At 39.7% G+C, this 13,317-nt stretch overlaps 1 protein-coding gene across 3 annotated transcripts in view; it reads right to left on the reverse strand.

Moving 5' to 3' along the window:
- The window catches only part of APH1B (aph-1 homolog B, gamma-secretase subunit), a 94,128-nt gene extending 82,787 nt beyond the window's left edge, over positions 1 to 11,341 (reverse strand). For 2 of the 3 annotated variants that reach the window (XM_060005825.1, XM_060005826.1), the window contains exons 1-4: positions 11,160 to 11,341; positions 9,609 to 9,779; positions 4,529 to 4,599; positions 3,590 to 3,712 (exon numbers count right to left, since the gene is read on the reverse strand). In XM_060005825.1, the coding sequence (XP_059861808.1) occupies positions 3,590 to 3,712; positions 4,529 to 4,599; positions 9,609 to 9,779; positions 11,160 to 11,272 (478 nt within the window). In that variant the 5' untranslated portion in view covers positions 11,273 to 11,341. The remainder of the gene's footprint in view (positions 1 to 3,589; positions 3,713 to 4,528; positions 4,600 to 9,608; positions 9,780 to 11,159) is intronic. The other variant, XM_060005827.1, reaches the window with a different exon arrangement.
- Between the last annotated feature and the right edge of the window lie 1,976 nt (positions 11,342 to 13,317).

Genomic DNA, 13,317 nt, shown 5'->3' on the forward strand with positions numbered 1-13,317 from the left:
ACACCCTCTCCAGGATTTTTTGTTTGTAGATTTTTTTTTTTTTTTTTTTTTTTGCGTTAAGCGGGCCTCTCACTGTTGTGGCCTCTCCCGTTGCAGAGCACAGGCTCCGGACTCACAGGCTCAGCAGCCATGGCTCACGGGCCCAGCCGCTCTGCGGTATGTGGGATCTTCCCGGACTGGGGCATGAACCCGCGGCCCCTACATCGGCAGGCGGACTCTCAACCACTGCGCCACCAGGGAAGCCCTGTTTGTAGATTTTTTGATGATGGCCATTCTGACTGGTGTGAGGTGATACCTCATTGTAGTTTTGATTTGCATTTCTCTAATGATTAGTGATGTTGAGCATCCTTCCACGTGTTTGTTGGCAATCTGTATATCTTCTTTGAAGAAATGTCTGCTTAGGTCTTCTGCTCATTTTTTATCCAAGATTCTTAAGCAACTGAAACTGAACTTGATCGGCGCACACACAGGTTTTTCTATGGAATACTGCATGTGTGCATGCATGATCAATTAATTTCAAATGTGGTAAGTACTACAAAGGAGAAGTACAATACCACCCGAGGGGGTTACAGCTTTTTTGTGCACTCATGGCTCTTCCTCATCATAGTTTTTATCACACTTTGTTGTAATCAGCTGTTTGTCTTTATTCCCTCTATGAGTGGAACATATAAACATTAACTCGGCTGTTAAATAAAAATACTTAATTATTTGTGGAATGAGTGATTAAATGATCAAATGGACTTGCCCAAAATACTAAATTAATGAGCCAGGGTAAGACTTGAAATTAAGACTCCAATTCCTATACCTTGCCTATATACAGAATAACCAAGATATGGTAATGATTCTAATAAAAGTTAACGTTAGCCTACTACACAACTACAAAAAAAATAATTAACTTATGATACATTTAGTTTGTAAACTATGCTGACTTGTCACATGAAAACCTATGTACATACAGGTATCATATATTGTACATCTTGTCCTAACATAGACATACTAATTATACCCCATATTCCTGATTATTACTTAGGCATTTATAATGGAGTATGTTAAACTATTTAACTGAAAAATTTAAAAGGAGCTCATGCCTAAATACATGGTAACAGCAGCAGTTACAAATAATATATGCAATAAACGCAGATACATGCAAATTTGGGGTTATTATTTTTAAACGCAATAAGTAGTTTCTTAAATGTTTAATTCAAAGGTTATGCTCCAAAGAATGACGTTACAACAAATAAACTCTAGCACATGATAAAGTAACAGCTATTCTTGACTCTATAGGTATACATCCACAGCATGGTCAGCCTGCCGTCCTAACTCAGCTAAAGATATTAAAACACTTTATTTTCTTTGAATTTATAGAAATCACAAATACAATCCCCAAATTGCTAGCACATTTTTTACTTTCTTCCAAAAGAATCATTTTAAGCCAATCTTATGAAAACAGCCTAGTTCACAAAAGGGAATTAGCGCCATCTAGTGACAGAATCTGGTAGAAAAATAAGTTCCATTAGGAGACTGCTACTTGAGAGCCAAAAAAAAAAAAAAGCTTATGTAGCAGTCTAATAGACTGATTTAAGAAAATATAGAAAACTGCAGCAGTAACACCCCCTCCTGGGTATGTTTTATTAACTTATATTGGATGCTAACAGATTTTAGCATTAATATTACAGTTGTTCTAAAAATGTAATACTCATTATTATGTTCATTTTTTAAGACTGTCAGAAATATTCTAATTATGGAATGTTTAAAAGGAAGATAATTTGCTATGTTGGGGGCGCAACTAAATAAGTAGGACCCATCCCATTGACATACTTTCCTGTCCTCTAACTTGCCGCCGGACGTGAAGGGCCCTGAGTAACTTGTAGGCCTTGAAAAGCCCTTATACATTTTTGTACAGGGACGAGTCATTTGGGGGGCTGTATACAGGATGGATTCCCATGGAAAATGTGTTGAGGAAGGACTAACTGGGTGGGAGTTAATGGTAGTAATCTAGACAGGAGATACCAAGGTCTGAACTGAAATGATGAACAAGGGTCCACTGGGTTTGGGGACCACTATAACGTGCAGCATGTCTCTCAATTCTTTACTGCAGCAATTTGTTTTTTTAATTTGGTCATACCTCCTTATATCTTTTCTATTATTATGTTAAACTGCACTGAAACGCTTAATCACTTTTTTGGTCTTATTCTCTCTACAAGATGATAAGCTCCTTGAAGACAGAAATTACTTTAGTAAAGATGATAAATTTTTTTTTGAAAGGATTCTATTTATTCTTAATAAGATGATAAGTTAATGATTTAATTAAAAGAATCTGTGCATAGGATCACTTACTTCAACAATACAACTTGTGAAGACAAAAAAATACAGTGGGGTTTTTAAAAACTATTTTTTAAAAGATTCTTCTTGTGTAATTTAGGAGAGAGCTTATATTAATTATGTATATTACCAACTCTCAAATGTGTGACCACTGCATCATGGGGACAATTTTCATCTGGTGGATGAAAAGCGGTTTGAAATGGGTTGGTCCTTTTACCTGCATCTTTGGATAAAGGTCAACTCATCTATTATTTTTTTCCTCTCAATTTCTTTTTTTTAAAGAATATAGTACAATTTATTTTTAAATGTTCAAAAGCAAGAAAACTAAATTTTCTTCAGATACACACATGAAGGTAAAACTTGCAGTAAAACATCGATACATGTTAAAAACCTAACTTTCAGACCTGGCTAACCCAGGGACTTAATAACACAAAATCAGGGCAACAGTTACCTGTAGGGGAGGAGTGAGGAGGAACAAGGGACTCTAAGCTCCTGCTGGTGTCCCAGTTCTTAAGGAACAGGGAATATGGATTGTTACAGTTAAAATTAAATATATATACATATATATGTGTTTAAATATACGTTTTTAGATATATGACATTACCTCACATTAACATTTTTTTTTTTTTTGCGGTACGCGGGCCTCTCACTGTTGTGGCCTCTCCCATTGCGGAGCACAGGCTCCGGACACACAGGCTCAGAGGCCATGGCTCATGGGCCCAGCCACTCCGCAGCATGTGGGATCTTCCCGGACCGGGGCACAAACCCGTGTCCCCTGCATCGGCAGGCGGACTCCCAACCACTGCGCCACCAGGGAAGCCCATACCTCACATTAAATAAGAACTATTTTCTCTCCTCTCAATTTCAAGATTAAATTATACTTCCCACTCCAAAAAGCGGCCAAGATGACAAATGAACTAAAGATTAGGGCTACAGTGAAGAGAAATAAAAACTAATAAAAACAAAAACAAAAAAAGCATATAGCCTATAAAAATTCCCTTACAATATATCAGCTATACAGCAACACTGTTAGTATAGTAACAGAAAAATAAATTTTATGCAAGCTTAGTTCCACTCTAAAATTCTACAATACTCTAACTGTAATTTTTATTTTCCTAGGTCCTTTCCATCACAGTGCCTAACAGTATCTTGCCTTTAGAAGATATAACATGAATTTCTGTTCACTTCATTTCCTAAGCCAGGGAACTCCACTAAGCATGATCATTTAGATCATAAATCTGAACATTCACAGCTACCAGACACATACCTGAATTCAGGAAGAACTGGGGAGGGTCTCCATGAATGCCCACTGTGCCCGGTCCCAAGGAGTCAGACAGGGTGTTTACAAAGGAGAATACTCCACTCATGATTCCAAAGCCCAAGCCAGAAACTAAAGAGGAAGGAAAACACTGTTAAACCTTACTCATGCTGTGATTTCTCTTCAAATCAAATTCCCAAGGACTAGGGAACACTATCTTGCTGAAGGAAAAAGGGTGCACATGCTGTTAGAGAAGCAGTAGAAAGCTGGCTCAGAAAAGGCAAGCGCTTGGCTAAATGATGAACCGAGAGAGAACTGGGGAGGAAAGAGGAAAGGAAATGGTCAGTGAAATGTAGCAGAGAAATGAAAAAAGAAAGAAAGAGATCCAGAAAGGCTCCAAAGGGATAGGCGAGACAGAAGGATACGATACTGTAGCTCTGACTTTAATTCATGACAACAGAATCTGTAGAATTAAGTTTGATGGAACTGAGCTTGAGAGGTGACTGTGTTGTAAAGAGGGATCCCTGGGTCAATCTGGGTGACTCAATTTAGGGACCCGGATCCAACCTTTAAACCATAATTCTGAAAGAAAAATACAAAGAGGTATAACTGTGTTAATATGAAGAGTCCCCTCAGTACAAAGTCATGGAAAAAACCCAAAGAAGGTAACAATAACATCACTTAGAAATTGTTGACTAGAGTGTATACATGTTAAAAAACCTAACTGTCAAATCTGGTTAGTATTTAATGGAGACACAGATAAGGGTCACCTGCAATCACTTTTCTTTACATAAGGGCCCTGGAAAGCTTGAAAAATAAACAATGTACACCAATAGGCCAATGTGGTAGTAAAATACTACCTGAAACCTACAAAGATTTAAAAGATAAAAATGGCTTTTATGTCAAGTCTGATCTTTTATCTTACGACGCTATGCAGTTCTAACTTACCATAAGCCAGCAATCGCATAGAGGGTGCTTTCTCACCTGGGTTTATACTCTTCAAACCCTCACTGGATTTTCTAAAATAAAACCACACAGATCATTTTTTTAGGTAGTATATGAGAAAAACACATAAGATATTTTAAAATCCAGATACTTAATGAGGTTTTTGATCACATTATACCCTAAATCTAAAATCCATTTAAACGAACACAGCAAGTTTTCAATTAACTAAAGTCAACCAAAATTTCCAACCAACTTTTGCCTATATCTGACATTCACAAAGAGGAGGAAAAATAAGAAGAATATAAGTAAACAAGCCATCAGGGATTGAGTTTAATGATACAAAAAAAAAGCAATACTTATGACTAAGTTTAGCAAGCATTTAATTCAACATCTTATGGCATCTACCACTCTGAATTTTTCCTCTTCCCAAAGTACTATATCTCCTATTCCATTTCTTTGGTACTTTGTTGTATTTCCGCCTGGGTTAGACTTATTCTGCCACTCTCCCTTCTACCTTCCACTCCATAGAACGTTAAGTGGTACTCTCTCTTCAAAGTCTAGTTCATGCAACAATTGCTCAAAGAAGCCACCTTTACCAGTGATTGATAATTATACATCCCATCTCTCCTTACTCTTAAACCCTACAACACTGACAGTGTGAACTCTCATATGGATACCTAATCAAATGGTCTTCTGATTCGAAAACATTATTTGTTTCATAACCCCAGTCAGGCCTCAGGGGAGAAGTAATCAGGGGAGAATAAAATGCTACCCTCAGAAAAGAAGATAAATGAATACCTGAATGAAACATTAGACTACTGCTCAATAAGAAATGATCTTCAGAGTGATCATATCCATGCTTCTGTCGTGGACAATTTGCAAACTGACCATGAGCCCCTGCACCCCACACAAATGCGTGAGGACTGCGGCAGGCCGGCTCCACTCTTGTCACTATTGCTACCCTTTGTTGGCTAGAAAGTCTGCAACAACAATCCTGACACAAAGGATATTTAAATTATATTTAAAGTATATTTATTAAAGCAATAAAGGAACCAAACATTTTACAAGAATTTTTCAACAAGTGCTGAAACAAAAATGAGTTCGGTTGACTCTAAGAGTAGAAAATTAACCAGAACATGGAAATTATATTATGGGTATTGTGTTAATTAAATTTTAAGGTATGTATATTCACTACAGTGAGCCTATCTCATGACATAAATATAAATATTGACTACATTAAGGCAATACAGAATTCAACCAAAATAGTAATAAGCATAAAGAAGAAGGTCTTTGGGACTTCCCTGGCGGTCCAGTGGTTAAGACTCCACACTTCCAATGCAGGGGGCACAGATTCAATCCCTGGTAGGGGAACTAAGATCCCCGATGCGGCCAAAAAAAAAAAAAAAGGTCTTTTTCTTTTCTAGACTCAAAAGAAACAATTGCCAATCCAGTGCTCTCCATTTGGAAGCATCATTTGGTAGCAGGGACATGAGCCAAAATTTAAGTGACCGTCATCTTCTTTCTCTGGAGCAGTAACCACCTGAAATGTGCAATTTTCCTAAATAAACTTACCTGTCACAGGAATGTGGTTAAAGGCTAATGAATGCTTAAAGACCTATACAATAGCAATAACTTCCATCAACAAACAGATATAATGGTATAATAGAATCAATAAATTTTGGAGGATTTCTGTTTTATATAAATTGCTCAGCAATGAATAAAAGATTTTTGCTATTTAGTATAACAAAGTACTGCTATCACAAATATATTAAAGATATAAATTTAAGGTCTAGGGTCAACATTAGGAAGTGAAAAAGTACAAAACACCATCAGTTTCCGTGTTCCTGACGGATACATCACACAACTGATGATGTAAGTGACAGTGATTTTTTGTATGTGTGTGACGGTGATTTTAATCTGACCATTTTACTGAAGTGGAAAATTCTTTGTTTGCGTTTATTATTGTTTCCAAGAACAAAAAACTCAATTTTTTAAATATAAACTTTGAAAAACAAATGATAAATCATACCAGCTTTCTTGTTTGTTCTGATTCACTTTATATGTGTGTGTAAGAGAGGGAAAGTACCAAGGAATATGCATATAAAGTAAAAACACCATTTTAGAAAATTTTTAAAATAGACATGTCTTTTAAGACATTATAGCAATGATTATCTTATTATTTTTCTATAAATGATTTTCTCAAATTACCAAATATTTATGGTATCAGCATTATAAGACAATTGAACTAAATTACAAAAGCTTTAATCCAAGCCAAAAAATTCTTATGTATGTTTTAGGCAATGTGCAGGACCATAACTTGGATTTTTCTTTTTCCTTCTGAATAACGTAGAAAGGGCTATCAGGTGTGGCCATATGTCAATTTCTCACAGTGCAATTCTTTGCTAGGCTGAAAGTGACAATTCATTCATTCAAGATGAAGTACTGGTCCTAAGACCTAAGCCATGAAATAAATTTATATTGGACTACAGTGATAAATACTTTGATTCAATTCCATATATGTAAAAAAACTGGTGCAAGCTCTCCACATTTTAATCTTGGCACCAAATTCAGATAGTGAAAATTTGATTGAGGCAGTACTTTAAACTTAAAAGTTCAAAACCTACTTTGGCAGTGGAGATAGTTAAAATATTGATTAAACTGAAGTTCCTATATCTGAATGTAGTAAAGCCTAAGACAGCAACTTAAATGCATCTATATAAATGTTAGTCATTAATAAAGTATCATAATAATTCTCAAACTTGTTTTAACATGTAACTACATAACATCCAACATTTCTAAAATGTGCTAGGAAAACACTGTACCATATTCCAAAGGTTTATAGCAGATGCATTTTGTAAAGGCACCTGTTAATACAGGTTTGTCCTATTATTTGTTTGCAAATCTCCAAAGGTCCTTTCAGAGGAGCAAACATGGTTTCCCCAGAAGGCCAAAGAGGCTTCTGTGAATTTCCTGGCATGAGAGCCTGCAGACTGACAGCCATAATTCCTTCTGCATGTGGCCCTATGCCCTCACTGCCCTATTAAAAATGGCAGCTCTGGGACTTCCCTGGCAGTCCAGTGGTTAAGACTCCAAGAGGCGCAGGTTCGATCCCTGGTCGGGGAACTAAGATCCCACATGCCTCTCGGCACAGCCAAAAAAAAAAAAACAGGCAACCCATGGGGAATTCCCAGGTGGTCCAGTGGTTAGTACTCCGTGTTTTCACTGCCCAAGGCGCAGGTTCAGTCCCTGGTGGAGGAACTAAGATCCCACAAGACACACAGCCGTGGCCAAAAAAAAAGGCAACCCATGTTCAGCTTGTAGTCCTTTGGAACCTTAGGTTAGTGCCAATAAAGGGTTGCTTTTCAGGTGGAAACCGTGAAGAAACACAATAGTGAAGAACAGCAGATACCCATTTAGCCACTCTAGGTAAGTGAGGTTTTAGAACCTCAAGTCCTAAGGGGTTATTAAAGTCACGTCCTGATCTATGAAAAACTACTGAAATTAGTAAATGCAAAACCAACATGAGCCAGTGATGTTGGAGACAGGAAAATCCAGTCCAACCCAAGGCTGAGTTAAGAGAACAGTGCCCTGTCAAGGGTGGGAAGGACCCTGCTCTCTGCACTGCTTTGACCACAGCAGGGTACTGTGCTGGGTTCCAGGCACAGGTAAATCCCAGGCACCAACAAAAAGGGGTGTCCACTGACACAAAAGAACAGAGATGGGAAAAGGTCTGGAAGCCACATCCATGTCTCCTGAGGGCCAGCTGAAGAAATGAGGAATGTTTAGCCTTGAAAGAGACAAGATGACAACCGTGTGACAGAGACTGCATTTCCCTGTGCAAGGCAGAGGTCAGAAAGAAGGAGATTTTTATTACCTTAATATATTCTACAGTTAAAATTAAATTTTGGAATAGTAGTAACTGCTGCATACCAGAAACATTCAACCACATCTGAATGTCCATCTGTTAAGGGTATTGTATTACCATGGAACCTGAAATGTTATGTTTTTTATTTGTTGTTCTTTAATATTTCCAGGAACTAATGGAAATTTCGTTTTTAAACTTTTTCTCAGATACGACTTTTGCTTCTAAGCACCGGCTTCCTGGTTTTCTACTCGGGATTTAAATTGCTTTGTTATTAAATTTCAATATCTGTTATTAAAAGCAACAAGTAAAAAATACAGAAGGCCTGGCATATTGGCAAGAACAAATTATCAGAAGCCTATTATAAGAGATGTTATTGAGGTTGTCTTGGTTGCATCCATGAAATTCATGAAGTGCTTTAATTATCCCATTTGCAGAGATGAGAAGACATAGCACATTTATCACTCTACTAACTAAGCCTTACTACATAATCAAAGCCAATCTCATGACTAACTGAAAGAAAATATGGTTCCAAGTTTAAGCTGTGTTTCAAAACAGTGGTTTCATGTGAGATCCTCATGGATCCTACAGATGACCTACTTTCTGGCCTAAAAAGGGAACTCATGCCCACGGCTTTTTTTTTTTCTTTTAATGTATTTTTCTATTCTGGACATGAAATCAAATGACATATCACAAAATGAACCCCTGTTCCTCCCTAATACAGTCAGAATAATGGCAGGCATAATCACCATAAGAATTATCTATTTTAGGTGATGTCAAAGAGAAGTGCGTATAAATTCTGATCTGTAACAGTTTTTGTTCTTCTTGTTTCAATGACTATTTCTCTAGCTTATTTTTCTCCATGGCACTTACTGTCTTTTAATATACAATGTCTTTTCTTGTTTATTCATTTGTTGTCTATCTCTTCCCACTATAATATTACCACCATGAGACTGTCTTTTAATCATGATGTATCCTCAGTACCTAGGGTATGCACGGCATTGAGCAAATTCTCAAGACATATTTTTTGAACGAGTGAAGGAAGGAATGAATGTCCACAAATTAAAATACTCAATATTTTCAGGCTGGAAATGTACAATCCCTTGGCTTGGAACTATGCAGGAAGACATGGACCTTCAAATACAATAATACATTAATGTTTCAAACTACTAAATCATAATTCAAATAAAACTGGGAAAAAAGGTAAAGCGTTTAACTTACTTTAAAAGTTTATAATATGCAAACCGGAACACTTCTTGGATAAGGACTGAGATTAACACTCCAAAGATCAGCAGATCTCTCTGTCTTGGTTCATCTTTGTTATCAGTAAGGGTTGCTGCCATGAACCAAATGAAGGAAGAAAGCAGCAGAGACACCAGCCAGAAGAAAGCTCTGAAAATTGGTGTGGGGGGGAGGGGGAGTTACAAGTGAACAGGACTAATAATGATTTAAAAGCAGAAAAAACCCTGCTTGAGAAGGAAGAGATTTCCTGACAAAAAAAGTGTTCATGAAGTGATGCTCTTAACCAACTGGTCCTAATCAATGGTGCAGTTTCCCTGGTGAAATAAACATGCAGGCCAAGAGGAATTTGAGATTTTTCTTAAAAATCACTTTTTTCAGTGACCCTGCTATTTGTAAATACATCTGCAGACTAATTGCCAAGGACTGTCTGTCTGGAAACTTGGTTATTTGCTAAGCTTCCTAATTAAAGCTTTGCCCATTGATGTGCAAATGTCTTTTCCAGGAAAATGTCTACATCTCTATTAACAGAGCGATTGGTTTAAAATCCAGAGGTTGAAAGCCTGTGCTCTGATCTACATCAGTCTTCCAGGCCTGGTTTTTACAACATTCCTGTGGATTTTAATGATTATAACAAGCTTTACAGACCTCTTGCCCAAATCTCTATTGTTTTTTAAATGACACGTGTGATGCAGCATTTTCAATACAGTTGTGAGAGGTGAGAAAGCTCAGAAAAGGTGGGATTCACTGGTCTCGCCTGGCTGTTTCTCCTGGTGCCAAGTGAGACTCAGTGGTGGAGAAGGTCGTAGGGGAGCTCCAGTAAGAGCTGCCAGACAGGTGAAAACTGGGATTATTATCACATGCGCCACCAGAGTTCGGTATTGACCAAGCTCCTGCAAGGAGACGTACTACAGGTGCTGCGGAGTTTTCACAGGTTTCTACCCTTTGGCCGCTCACCTGAATCACCTGGGACGCTTTTAAAAAGTCCGAATTCCACCCCCTAGACATTCCTATTCAGTTGATTCAGGGAGGGGTAAGTGTTGGGCATCGGTATGTTTTAAAGCACCTGATCCCCAGGTGCTTAAGGGCTCTTAACTCGCTTGGGATTACAGATGCCTGTCAGAATCTGAGGGAAACTAGGGACCTCCCCCTCCAAAAAAATAAAAGATGGATATTTGAAGTTATCCACAATTTTTTAAATACAGTTTTAATGTATGACTCACTAACGCCCATCCACGGACCCTAGGCAAAAACTCGGGAGCCAAGCGTCAGGGTTTTCTGAGACCCACGATGTGCTCTCCTTCCCTAGAGCTCGCCCTCTGGGGTCGCGGGGCTCTTGTTCTTTTCTCGCCGACCCTCGGAGCAGGGCGAAGAGTCCCAGGGGAGTGGGGTCTCCGCTCTACCCCCTCCTAACGCTTCTCCGCTCCAAAGCCCAACGAGGACGAGCCGTTTCGTGGGGACGCCAGGTATCGCCGGTACCCCCGGCGGGGGAGGGGAGTCCCAGGTCCGGGTTTCCCGGCACAACCGCCTTACCCGATGATGAGGAAGATGATGCGCAACGGCTCGGTGGCGATGGTGAAGATGTAGAGGGCGAGCGCAGGCCCGAAGGCAACGAAGGCGCAGCCGAAGAACACGGCCGCCGTCATGGCGACCGCAGAAGCCGGAACGGGGGCGTAGCGTGGACGCGGGGGCGTAGCGTGGACGCGGGGGCGCAAATCGACCACGGAGAAGAGCGCGCGTCGAGGGCGGGGCAGGCCGAGGGGCTGGAGGCGGGGCGCGGCGGAGGAGGCGGGGCGCGGCGGAGGAGGCGGGGCGCGGCGGAGGAGGCGGGGAAGGGCGCGGCGCGGCGCGGTGGAGGAGGCGGGGGCCGGAGGAGGCGGGGGCGGGGCTTACCTCCGGGCTTTCAGCCCGGGAGACTTAGCAGCTTCTGATGCAGAGGCGGCGGTAGCTGAAGACTTTAGGGTAGGAGCTTTGGCGCCGCCCCCCGCCACCACCACTGGTACGCATCCATCAGGCCAAGACACCGCCCACGAGGTGGCTAAGAGAAGGGGAGGTCCCCAACCCGCTTTAGAGCCAGAACTAGGGAAAGAGTCCAGATCAGCTAACGAAAAACTCTGCGCAGGACATAGGCAGGATTCCATTTCTAAACAAAGGAGCCTTTTTTTGAAGCACATTATGCCATTTGTATAGTTGCGGAAACTTCGTGAAACTATGTACAAAACCCTAGCCGGGAGAGCAGTGACCCAGGCGATAACTCACAGTAGAAGCTGTCCACCTCGGGGTTGTTTTGGCGAGCTGGTTTTATTTGTACCCCACTCCCGCCAAGTCTTAAAAAAGTTGTTTTTGAAGGCATTCTTTGATCACCCTGTAGTAACAGTCACATCTCCCTGCTCAGTTTTTACTTGCTCATTTGTCTCCCCCGTTAAAATGTAAACTTCTGGAGGGCAGTGTCTTTGTTTTGTTCTTTGTTGTTTTTGCAGCAGCAAGAAGGTGCTGAACTAAATATCTGTTCAATGAATGAAATAATTTTAAAAGTGGAACTTACAAACACTTGCTATTTTACATTAATTAAACAATTTCTGAAAGGTTTACAAGTTAAAACCAGAAGGTTAATTTCTGTAATCATTCACATCTAAGATTTATCTCCATGTCTAATGGGGATAATAATACGTCATGGGTTATTTTGAGGATTGTGCCTGCACAGTAAGTGCTATGTAAGTGTTAGCCATTCCTATTTATTCTTTAATGCCTGTCGTGAATAAAGCTCTTGGAAATCAACACTGAAAAGACAAAAGTTGGGACCTGACTGAAGATGTTTTTGCAGCTCACCTCTGAAAAATGAGCCTTCAAATAATATAAGCATTTAATTTTTATGGTAGAATGTCACCTTTGTTCATTTAAAACAGACATATATATTTTCCTATTACTCCACAGAACTTTTCTTCATTTTGAGATGTCTTGTCCAGCACCTATTAAAACTCAGGTTGAGACAACAGTTGAAATTGATAGAGTGACTCTCCATTAGACTCTTTTGGTTCTACCATGAACCAAATTTGTCAAATACAATTACATTACTTCAGCTCCATGCAGAAATGCCATCACAGAGGCATAGCCTACTCACATCCTTGGTGTAAATTAAGCTTTTTTAATACAAGAAATTGTAAGCAGATAGGATAGGGGGTCTCCAGAGAAAGAGAACCAGGCATGGCTTCATTGACATAAGAAAATCTGTTTTTGGCCTAAGCTATTTTGTCATCTAAGCCTAGACACAATGCTTATCCTTGAACAGGCCTTAGTAATTAATAGTCTTAAGGGAACAAAAGAATGTAGGACTGTTATTGGGCAAGAGAAATAACAATAGCAAAGATAATATATCAGTAGTAAAGACTCCCAGCTCTGTTTCAATGGTAAAGATTAACCTGAAGCCTCAACCACCAGATCAACTGGAACCTAAGGGGTGATGATGTTGACCTTTTCTGACCCTTGTGACTTCAATCAACTAAAGCTTGGACTCTGTCGACCTTTGCCTCAATTCTATGCTGAATTCTCCTCTGCTCAAGCGCCTACATAAATATGCATGTACCCTTAGCTTAAAACATCCCCAGTTTTGCTGTTTGGGGAGACACTGCTTTGGGAAAGATCCCCAGTGTGCTCCTTACTTGCTGCAAGCAATAAATCCTTCCTTCTCCTG

Source organism: Delphinus delphis, chromosome 2 (assembly GCF_949987515.2).
Source record: "Delphinus delphis chromosome 2, mDelDel1.2, whole genome shotgun sequence".
NCBI lineage: Eukaryota > Metazoa > Chordata > Mammalia > Artiodactyla > Delphinidae > Delphinus > Delphinus delphis.